Below are 12,172 nucleotides of genomic sequence, written 5' to 3'. Positions count from 1 at the left end.
AAAAATGACATCTAAATCTGACTGTATTTGAGTCTTTTCTTGAGTAATCAAGAGACTGTGGTCAGAAATTAAAATTGCTTCAATCAATATTGCCTCTCTTGTCCTCCAGTCTCTGAAATGCTTTTTCGTAGATCAGAAAACTGACTGCATCAATTTTCTATCTTGAGTTTCTTAATCCTTGTTATTGTAAAAAAATCTATTTTAAAAGCTGTTCATCTACCATTAAGCTTTATCGGGCTCCATAAACTGTCTCTATTGGTCCTATTACAAGGAGCTATCTTGTTTTTCACAGATTTTAACACTGGCAGAAACACACTGTTGCACTCAGACCAGAGCCAGATTTTTTTTCTTCACACATTTCAAGTCTAATCTTCTTGCCAAAGCCTCAGAAATGCTGCCTGGAGGTAGAAGAGTCCTCAAGAAGAAATAGTATTTTAAAGATGACTTACTTATTTAAATTCACAGGAGCAGCCCAGTAGAAACCCACCTTTGCAATCTGATCAAACTTGCCGAACAGCTCATTCAGCATGTGCACCAGTTCCCCTGGTGAGCAGTCACTGGCCAGGCGAGTGAATCCCACGATATCAGCGTACAAGATGCTACAATAGGAATGAACAGTTGCTTTCTGCAGAACTCAGATTTATCAGTCAACAGCAAAACCTGAAAATAAGTATTCTGGACTTCACAGAAGTATGCCCATACCCAAAACAGCCACTGCTAAATGTAGGGCAATAAATATAGCTATACTTATAAATAAACCTACATTTATCTTTGTAAGCATTACCTTTATAGTTAATATACACCTATATTTACCTTTATAGGTATTACCTTCACAGGTATTTATAGGTATTCTACACCTATATTTGTTACAGTGTATTAAAAAAAATAAATATTTTTTCTACTAACAAATTGGCAATAATGGGAGTTATTTCAATAAACATGTTTATTGTCAGAAATTGTTCAATAACTTTTATCATTGTAGGTATTTTCTATCTGCATGTACCTGTCAGTGATATGCAGCATGGAAGTATTTGTTCAATTGTCATTCAGACTATTAAATTCAAGTTCAGTTGCTAAGATATTCAAGCCATACACTATGTTTCTATTCACCACAACAACTTGACCAACTGATAGAATCAGGCAAAGGAATAAGTATTTGTGTTTGCAAGTGAAAATGAACTTCCTCAAAAGTCCTACCATACTTGTTTTAAAATAATAACTTCTAAGAATGTCATTCAAATAAACTTGTCCAATCAGAAAAACAGGCAAAGCAACTCGTAAACATGAAAGAATATTTGAAATAAATAATGAATTATTTTTCAAACTTCCAGAAATTTATAATTAACAAATAATTAGATTTGTCAGCAGAACATTTTATCTCAGGTACTGTGTAAATACATATATGATACAGCTGCCTCTACTTACATTACATAAAACCCAAGAATTTGCTCCAGTTTAGAAAATTACAAATTCAGAATAATATAACTGTCATGAATTACAATTTTGACTAGTATACATGAAAACAGGATTTGGTACTTGAACCTGAAAAATTAAGACATTATGAAGAAAGTCTGTTAATGCATGGCTTTTTCTAAACAACTATCACTTCTGTTGCTCTTCTAGAACATTGAATCGTTAGCATTTGATGAAATTAATGGATACTAAACATTAAGTTGTTAAAAAACCAATTATTTTTTAATTGTTCTCTTAAAACTTTGTTTTCAAAATTTTTCTGAACGTTGTTGATACATTTTATTACAGTACAATACCTGACATTGGTGTGCCTTTTGACATAGAGATTGTGGAAGTTGTTGGTGTTTTCCAGCTGGCCTGCCTTGGGACCTTGCAACCTCTGAATGATCTCTGCTTTCATTTCCATGGCAATGTGAGCAGGCAGTAAAGAAAGTAGAAGACGCTCCTAAAATTTGAAATGAAATGTCCACAATTTCTTTAAGGAGAAAAAAATTAGCATGGAAGCAAGGCATACGCTACAGTCTATTACCTAGAACATTTCAATAAGATTTGCACTCAGGCATTTGCTTGGTATGGCCTCCAAAATTAATGTGTTCCTTGAAGAACCTGACAAAGATATATGCACATGACCAAGTAATATCTAACTTCCTCAAGGTTTTGTGTATATTAGAGAAAGCTTAAGCTAAACTTAACATCTGAAAAAGTTACATATAGTAATCTATTCAATATCTGAGTACAATGCAGGAAATACAGATTAGCAAATAAAGCAAGAAGTGGAAGGATTGTTCAGAGGATTTCAGGGAAATACAGTCTAATTCAGGCAAGAATAGGTTGAATCATTTTCAAATGTAGTTTAAACAGTTAGTGATAGTTTTAGCTGTTGTGGGACTGCAAATGAAAACATAAAATCAAGACACAGAATATATTGAAAATGTTGGACTTCTGCAGACTATTTTGATATGTACTCTCCCATTACTTTAATATGGCTTTTGGCAAACTAAAGGTTTTGAAAATATTAGCCTAAAAGGAAATGGAATTTTTTTTAAACCCTATATGTTTTTCCTTATCTTTTGTTCGTATTATAATCATGGTCTTCTCCTTGTGAAGCTCTTTTACATCAGTACATTTTAATTTTGCAATTTCACCTATGACAGCTTTTCATTTTGTTCCTAGTTCTCTGGAAAACTGGATCGACAAAGGAATAGCCAGAACTCTGCAAAAAAACCCTTCCTCCTTTGATCATGCTCCACCTCAAAACTGAACAGGAATTTTCTTGTAGACAGAGCAGACACAATAATCCTGGCTGAGCACAAAACCCAGAACCCTGAACCAGAGAGGAGGGGAAAGACAACTGTAAAAGCCCACAATGGAGTCAGAGATAGAAACAGCTATGCCAGAAAAGATGACAACCTCCAAATGTGCATGGTCTGCAGGTGCTACAGTGATGCATTTTCTTTGCTTCACAATGTGTGTCTTTGCAGAGTTTGCTGTTCTGTTCGTGAAGGTACCAGGAGTGTAACTATTACTCCAGTGCTCTGCCTAGGATAATTATTCCTGTTGAGCTCTAATGACCTTGAGCAGAGCATTGTAATAACACGCTATGGATTCTCTGATACTTGCAGCTACCTCAGTTACCTATCCCTGTCATATATTATGAAGACTTCCCATTTCTTACAGCATTTGTGTACCTGTAAGTACAGCATTAACTTGCGTGAGGCCCTGTGAAATTGATCCTGCATACTTTGTAAAAAAACTCTATTTCAGTGAATCAAGACAGAATCTTGCTTTGTTGCTAAGTAATATTGAACCAATAATTTTCATTCTTTCTTTTTTCTTTCCTTTTTTTTTTGCACTTTGGTGAGATCTAAAAATAATTTTGATTCACATATGCATGGACTGCTCCTTATTTTGCATACAAAGGCATACAACATAAACAGTAAGACAAGTTGTGAAATATATGTTCAAGACAAAGCCTACCTGCCTCTAGACTGACTAAAGAAGGCAAGAACAAAAAAGATGTACTGTTTTCCTACTGCTAGGATCTCAGATTTGACACATTGTAACTGAATAGATACAACTGACTTTTCCCCAAAATGTTAATGTGACTTCACTTCTTAAACATAAGATTAATTTAGTATGTTTAGGCATTTTAGCAAGTACACATCCAAGAGGACAATGTATTTTCATTTCTAATGTAGTCCACCCACCCTTGGTGGAGGTATTTTGCTAACTTATAAAGAATGCCTGCAAAACCAATGGATTTTTTTCCTATAATGAAAGCTTACTCTTGCAAGTTGCTCTTTATCCAACAGAAAGTTGCTGTTTTGTGATGGACAGACCAGTCAACTTTTTAAAAAAAATTATCATTAAACAGATAACAAAGAGGTGAGTGCTCTTAGCTCCAATTTTACCTCACTGTGCTCCCAGAAACCCAGAGAGACTGAGCAAAGGTCAAAGAGAAAAGGAACAAAAGTTTTCAAGAAAGCTGCAGAAAAAGGAATAGAAAAAGTTTTCATAGGAAGCAGCATGAAGTCAACTACAAGCTAAAAAATCATAAGAAGAAAGGGAAAAGAGAATGTCCTCATTTTGTAGGTGCTTTTTGTCGCCAGGCTAGACCACTATTCCATTCTGCCTAAACACCCTTTGTAAAACTGTTCACCACACCAGAACCTGCCTCCAAATGTTTTCATTCCTCCATTTCCACTATGCAGAAGAGAAGGTTACAAGCAGAGGTGGCTTTAGAGAACCCCAATGGGTGAAACACACTGACAAAAGTCCTCCTGTGCCCAGCTCCACTTAAATGCCTCAGCTACCCTTTCCATCACACAGGCTGCAAGTGCTCACCTTTCAATCCTGAAGTGGCCACTTGTGTGATAATTTGTCATCAAGTCATATATTTCACACAGATTGTTAATTTTAGTTTCTTTCACTGAAAGATAACTGTGAAAGAAACAGAGTCTCAACACCATGGCTCTGCTGGTCATGTCAGCTAAATACAAGATGGTGACTAATACATTGTTCCCTTTACTTCTGCTAAAGATCCTAAGAAATGCAAAGCATTTAAGAATACCTCTTCCTTCATGTTTTGTCATCTCTGGTGGCTAAAAAGAGCATAGTGAAAGGAATAAAATCAATTACTAATCAGATTGTAGTGCTTGATGATATGCACTGAAATTTCTGCAGACTGGGGAAGTGTCAAGAACAAAGTAAATCAAGACTGCTGCTTATGGTGGCTTTTTATTTGAGAATATATTCTGTACTATTCTCTCAAAAAGACGTCAAATCTACACATCAAAACCTAGATGAACTGACATACAAGGCATTGACTTTGAGACAAAACACTTGTCTATTTGTAGTAGGCAGAGAAGCAACTCTCCAAAAACAGTCCTTAAAAAAAAAAAAAGAAGCCAAAATAATTCTGAATGCAGGTCAAGTTGCAGCATTTAAAAGCCTTCAGACTAAAAATAACAGTACCCATTTCTGGTAAAAGAGAAACTGCTGTGCTGTGGAAATAACGAAAATCACCTGAGAAATGTCTTTCATTGAGTATCACCAATATGACCTTACAGCCAGTATGTGTGATTCATGCACAGGCACACCTCTGGGGCTGTACTTTCTGCTTACTTGTAGCTGAGACCTGTATTTCCTGAGGCTAAAAGACAGAGCACACAATCCACACTGAATATAATATTATAGTGTCTTTCAATACTGTAGTTTAAGCACTCATTTCTTCTCAGAACTTGTCCATCTGGATCCCAGTATAGGTCTAGCAAGTAGTCATCCTCCTTGGATTCTCTGAGGATTTTCAGTGGTGTCTGTCAAACTCTTACCCGAGTTGCTGCTCTCTCAAACTCTCACATCCACGTTGATTTCCTTGTCAGAAGTTTTCCTGAATTCTACAGATGACTTTAGCAGTCATATCCAGTTACTCATCACTCCCCTTAAAGCTCGATAAACTCTGGATGTTTGTTTAGCTAGGGTAAGCTAGCATATCTCAGTTAAAGATCATAGCACTGCGCCAGTTTTTGCAAGGTGGCAACTGCATTTGCAGTATCTTGCACAGTGGAGGTCATGCTGTTGTTATGCAGTAAGCAAGCAAAATACCTTGAAATGCTTGGTACAGTACATTTTCTTAAGTGCATATTTCACAAATCAAAGTCTTCTGGGCCTGAGGCAATAATGCTTTATTTATCTGCTCATTCCTGTTTTGTTATGTAAACTACCAATTGTGATTCACTCATTTGTACAAGACTACATGACTATCAACTCTTTTCTTTACCAAAGCATAAGTAATTCAAATAATTTATAGATCTAAAGGCCAAATATTCCTCTATCTAGTCTGATCACTTGAATAATATAGACAACAGAATGTCATCATGGAGAAACAAAAGTATTCTGGTAAGGCTCACTACATTAAAATTAGTTCAGTGCCTTACTCTTAATGGAAAAAAGCTGTCCTTTGAGGCAATTCACAGAATCTGATACTGAATTCCTATAGGGGGCAAGTCTCCTTTTTTTTCTCTCCTTCTTCCCCCCTACCTCTCTCACTTTGTCTATGGAGGGAAATGCAGGTCCAGATTTTGGTCTTACTGGAAGAGATGTCTATCTTCCTTGTTGAGCTTCTGATACGGAAGAAGCCTCCAGAATAACTACATATATGTAGATCAATTAAGTGACAGATGGACATTTTAGTCTCTATAATCCTATATAGGGATATTTTTGTCCCTTAAAATGTCATTTAGGGCACTGAATATTGAATTCTACTTTTCTGTGGTTAGTTTTGTTTTCAGATTGCTGTGGCATATATCTAATCAACTATTTAGCAAGTTTGACAAATTAGGTCAATAAGTCAGCAGTAAGAGCTCTAGAAGCCATTAGCCTATACACACATCCACCCTAACAATGAAATTAACAAATAAACATGGATAAAATAGGATTTTTAGCTCCCCTTGAAATGTATCAAGAAATAACCTACAAGAAAGAAGTCTTAGGATTCCTGATCATGCAAGGATGACTCAGCCATGTGGCTGACAGAGATGGTGATCAACAGGGTGCTTGCTTTGCAAATTATGGTACTGTTTACCCAGATCTCAAGTATATTCTCTTAAATACACCTACGAGGATAAGCAGCTGTAGACTGTTTTTTCTTAAAGCTAACTTGGACTCCTAACTGGGAGGAGAGATGATTTTTAACAATTAGGTACTATTATCCCCTTAATTTTAGCCTATGTTAGTATTCTCCACCAACCTGATTACTTCTGCTGAGACTAATAATTTGCATTTTACTCATACACACCAAGAAAGGTATTCAGTCTTGATTACAGAGACATCAAGAGATGGAGAATTCATCAACTCCTAAGCTGTTTGTTCTAGTGGTTAATCAGATGAACTGTTAAAAACTGTTAAAAATGTATTCTGTATTTCTTACTTGAAGTCTTGGTTCTATTATATCTTTCTCAGCTCAAGATTAATGCCCACACTCTCTTCCCTGTAAAGTTAAATACTGATCAGATAGCTTAATTTTCTTTTCCATCAAGTAAACAGACTTAGCTCCATAAATTTCCTGCTGCTAAGTATTTTCTACACTCTCTTCTCTAAACTCTCAACAACCCTCAATCATTTTTTCAACATTCATTTGACACAGATCTTGACACTGTGCTCCAGCACGTAAAGACACACGTAGCCTTCTGCCCTGTTCACCTCAATACGCTGCTGAAATGTCTCTGGAGTTCCCTGTCTGCGGTTCCTCCGAAATATTTTTCAAAGTTGCAGCCTTCCAATGTTCTAGCTATGACCCTTACCATTTGCTTTCACAATTACAACTTTCCAGACAGTTATTACAAAGGTGCACCTTGTCTTGATGAATATAGTTTATTAAGCATTCTGTGTTTCTGTATTTACTCTCAGACTATCATTTGGCTTTTCTGCAAAAAAGATTGTCTGTGATTATCTTCATGTATCTCTTAGATCATTACTAAAGAACACAAGACAGTATAAAGAATGAGAACTGGTTCTTGCAGAATATGACACACATGCCACTTTATCAAATATCTCCACTGACAATTTCCAGATACCTGACTCAAAATCCATCAGACTGTGCTCTTTTGATGGGTGTCAGTATTTTAATCAGGATGTCCACCAACATCGCACCAAACACCATACTGAAATCCACTGCTTTTGGAAAATTATTTAACCTAAACCCATTCCCTGATAGAAACTGGAAAACATTTTTATATGACTAGATTGCTTACAAAGCTGTTGAGTACATCACTCTATTTCTTTTCAAATACAAAACCATCAAAGCAGCATCTTTTGTTTATACTCTTTCTATGTGGAGGCAGGCCCTTCCTTTGTTAGGAAGCATTTTTCCTGGAATACTTCCAAAATGCTGCCATCAGCCTTGACAAAAAAAAAAATAGATAAGGATTCTTTCTGACATTTAGAAGTCTCCTACATATCACAATTTTTGTCATTTTTTTACATATCTAACTGCTGCTTTTGCTTTCACTCCTGGCTAGTACAGGCTTTAAGCCACAGCTGAGATCTTATCTCATCTTGCCTGTTCATTAACAGCCTCCTAAAGGGCTCTCCATTGCTAGCAACATTCACCTATGCCTCTTTTTTTTTCTTGCAGAAAATATTTCTTTTTCAAATCCCCAAGCACAGCACCATAAGGCTTTTTATCTTCATGATCCTGTAGGTGAAATTTCAAGGCTGGTGACGCCAGAAGTCAATATCAAAACCAGAAAACCAAACCACACAAGTAGAATGAGAGCACCATTCACTCAGTCCCTGCTGCTTCACCAGCCACGGGACACGAACTCCCTCATTAAGATGTTTTGCAAAAGACAAGCTGTAGGTGTCAGGGAGCTGCTCCAGTGAGAAAGGGACCCTCAAGCTGGGGCTGCCAGCAGGGCAGGGCCCATCCCCATGGCCAGGCGAGCGGGGCAGGCCTGGGGTGGCCACCAAGGGCCCAGGTCACCAGCCCAGCCTAGCCCATGGTGCTGTGACATGTCCATGAGGGAGCTGGGAGTGGGGCCCAGGGAGGGCTGAGAGGCTGAGGCTGGGTCAGACCATGGGCCCATGACCAGGCACAGCCATGGCAGCTGTTTCACAGGAGCTGTAGCTGTAGCCACCATCATACCCAGCTCATTTGCTGCCGAATAACTATGCATATGAACAGTTAATGTCCAGCTGATCACCTTCATCTCCAAATAACACCAATGCTACCTATTAATATAAGCACAGCTTTGCTGCAATGGTTTCAGTGCATGGTTCTGAAACCTCATTTAAATGCACAGGCTCACCACGTATTTGGCAAAGACAAATTCCTTCAAGGAACTTAGGGGATGCTTAATGTTTATGCATAGATTACAGCTTGCATATGCAGGCTGTCTATGACTAATTTTGTAAATGAGGTTCACTACACCTTCAGAATGCGTGCCTATCTTGCAGCTGCTCAAGAGACTAGTCATCAAATAGCAAAACAATAGAGTAAAAACAGAACATAATGACATACACAGCCAGAGCTGCCTAATTAATTGACACAATTTTAAGGTTTGTTTCTGTCTGATCCTGTTAATTCTTGCTTCAAGTTTTATATATCTCAAGATCGCCACTGAATAAACACAAGCAGCATTTTTCAAAGAATCTATTTGATTAGATTAACATGGTTATTACTAGATCAGCCTTTAATAATGGTGAAGTATTACAATGCTGGCATTTGCTCAATACAGTTCTTTTAAACAATAAACCCTTTAGCTTCAGTACGTCTCATTTCACATTTTGATGAGAAGAGTTTTATGTTATTTTTTCACTAGAAATGAACAAATCCACACGCAGCTCTCTCTTCACATCTTTTCCTTCTTCCAACCCATCCATGGGACTTGTCAGGGAAGATATTCAAGAGCACCACTTGAAAGGTATCTGTGCAGCCCCTTCCACAAAGACAGAGTTTTCCTATTCAGCTGCCTGGTTTAGAGTAAAACTTTGTGGTTGAAAGAATCAAATGCAAAGCAAAGCCAAAAGCATTTCTAAGGCACAGCATCATACTTAAGTGAGAGGATCATGTTTGAAACACACTGACATCATAGCTCCTCCATGCTCATCTAGTTAGTGTGACACTGCTTAGTTTTACTTCAGACTTTGCCTACTGATGTTTTAGCCATCTGCTTACAGAATACCAGCTAAGTACACAAGAATGGATTTCCTTCTGTATTTCGCTTGTAATTCTCCAATATTTTATCGGCTACCACACAGATACCACACATTTGTGTGATCAACTATTAGTCACAAAAGCAAGGGTCAGCCACCCAGCTATAACTGTCAGAAGCTCAAAAACACCATAAAGTGGGTCAGGCAGAGCAGTCAGAAGCAGTGCCAGACAGGAACAAAAATGAATCAAAACTCAGTCTCTGTTAGATTAGTCAGGAATAGAGGTAGATAACCATCAGCTTGGCCCATACAACAGCCTGCTAAAATGGAGGGAGAAATTTATTCAAGTAGAAGCTAAGTCAATAAATTCATTTCATCCAAATACCAATGAACAGTAAATGTACAGTAAGAATCCGTCCTACTTCTTGTGAAACAGCAATGATAAATTTTAGTGACGCAAGTTATATATTTTAACGCCTTTTTTTCTGAGCAGCAGTAAGCATCGCCATTCATTCAACAGCTCACTTCCTAGCCTTGGAGACAGAGGAAGCTGACTCACCCAACGCAGAAATCAAAGTACAGGCAGATGTCTGGAAGGTATGCAGTGTTACCACATTCATAAAGCAGACCTTTTTTCCCTTACAATGTTCTATAATAAACGAAAGGGAACAAGAATGATTTGCATTATGTATCTGTCTCAGGAATGAAAGTTTCTTTTGCTTATTCACAGAAAATGTATCTTGTAGAAATCTCCCAACTGCTTGTTAATGATTATATTCACTAGCTACTAAATATAGAAAGTTTTAAACTAAAAACTTTGCTCCCACAGAAAAATGAACAAGAAAAACAGTGTTTTGAAAACCATTTCTCTTTATTTTGAGGAACTAGATCAGGGAAAAAACCCACTAACTTACTGTACAGCAGATACATGCTAAACTATTCATGAACGTTTATTAGTAGGCCTAATGGCAAAACAAAATTTAGCAGAAATCATTGCAAGGGTTAAAGCTTTCAGAATTATCTTGGTTTTATTTTCTAAAACTCATAAGCAATATTTCCCATGTTACTGTGTTTACAAGTTCTGAATTTTTTTCTATAGTAGGTTCCAGAGGTACTCAAGCTTAATTCACAGAAAAACTGGGATGGTCAACACCAGACTTTCAAGTGCCTTATCACCTAGGGAAAGCCAGTCCCAAGAGGACAGGCACTAAGGCAGAGAAAATCAGAATCCTAAACATGTGACTGAGAAAAATTAGAGCTGAAAAGGAAGGCCATATAAGTAGAAAATGCCCAGAAAAGGGTGGTGCTTAGCTCTGGGCCACAATCTTACTTGCCTGGGATTCTGTTGTGGCCAAAATAGTCTATCGTAAAGGAATTTTAACTGACATAATTTATTGCAAACAAAACTAAACCTCTCATTGCTGATTGCAGTTTTGGAAAAGAAAAAAAAAAAAAAAAGAAGAAAATAAATATTCAGAAAAAAAGCACAAAACCATCTATCCTCTGCATTTCCTGATCCCAATTCCCAATTTTCCTTATTTTTTTCTGTGTGTTATACTCAGTCCATCAAAATTCCTGTGATGAGGTGACAGGCAGTACAGGAAGTTGAGGTGGCTTCTGTGATGGTTTCTTTCTGCTACTGTGTCCTTAACCACTTCTTCTTCCCCATGGCTAATGATTTCTGCTGCCCTCTTCCTCAGTGTCCCCGCTCTTGCCTGGGACATTGATGGGCTGCAGTGCCCTCAGGTGTGTCCCCGCTCCTGCCTGGGACATTGATGGGCTGCAGTGCCCTCAGGTGTGTCCCCGCTCCTGCCTGGGACATTGATGGGCTGCAGTGCCCTCAGGTGTGTCCCTGCTCCTGCCTGGGACATTGATAGGCTGCAGTGCCCTCAGGTGTGTCCCCGCTCCTGCCTGGGACATTGATGGGCTGCACGGGTTGTCCATGCGCCACAGCCCCCCAGGGTTGTAGGTGCCCTCTTTCGATGCAGAGACTTCTCTACACAACAACTTATCTTCAGCCTCCAGCAGCTGCCTGTTTCTTTCTGAACTGTGTTTGGACAGGGGCACTGTGGGCCTATGATTGATAAAATTTTGGTGCTCAATGGGCAAGTTTTTGTACACAAAGAGTTTTTTTCCATGGTCGTTTCCATGCACCCCATGGTAGGCCAGAGGCGGCTTTGGCATGTGGCGATTCACAACACCCCCTTCACAGCTCATCACCGCAGCCCCCTGCAACCTGCAGCCTCTAACACAGGATCAGTACCAAGCTATAGATACCAGTGCCACAGAAACAGGGCGTCAGCTCCAGAAGTTTTCATGTTTTAACAGGAGATCCAGGGGTTAGACAATGTGGTCCATGAACAACCCATGTTCAAAACAGTGCTCTGACAGAAGAGACCTCTGCTCTCTCCTCCTGTCCCCAAGGAAAAATGCTTATCAGTCAACATGAGGTTATTTTGGAGGTAGAGCCCTAGCAGCCTTTTCAGGTGAAGCTAATCTGCTCCAAAATGAAACTATTTAAAAATCACTGAAGCATGTAGTAGAT

General features: G+C 38.4%; 1 protein-coding gene across 1 annotated transcript in view; it reads right to left on the bottom strand.

Moving 5' to 3' along the window:
- ADCY2 (adenylate cyclase 2) overlaps window positions 1-12,172 on the bottom strand; it is a gene marked incomplete at both ends in the record, with an annotated part of 223,790 nt that overhangs the window by 80,611 nt on the left and 131,007 nt on the right. Inside the window, 2 exons of the mRNA XM_080339994.1 lie at window positions 488-599; window positions 1,770-1,918. Coding sequence (XP_080196120.1) covers window positions 488-599; window positions 1,770-1,918 — 261 coding nt within the window. The remainder of the gene's footprint in view (window positions 1-487; window positions 600-1,769; window positions 1,919-12,172) is intronic.

The sequence above is a fragment of the Nesoenas mayeri genome (genome assembly GCF_963082525.1).
Source record: "Nesoenas mayeri genome assembly, chromosome: 2".
Taxonomy (NCBI): domain Eukaryota; kingdom Metazoa; phylum Chordata; class Aves; order Columbiformes; family Columbidae; genus Nesoenas; species Nesoenas mayeri.
This window is presented reverse-complemented; position numbering and strand designations above follow the sequence as displayed.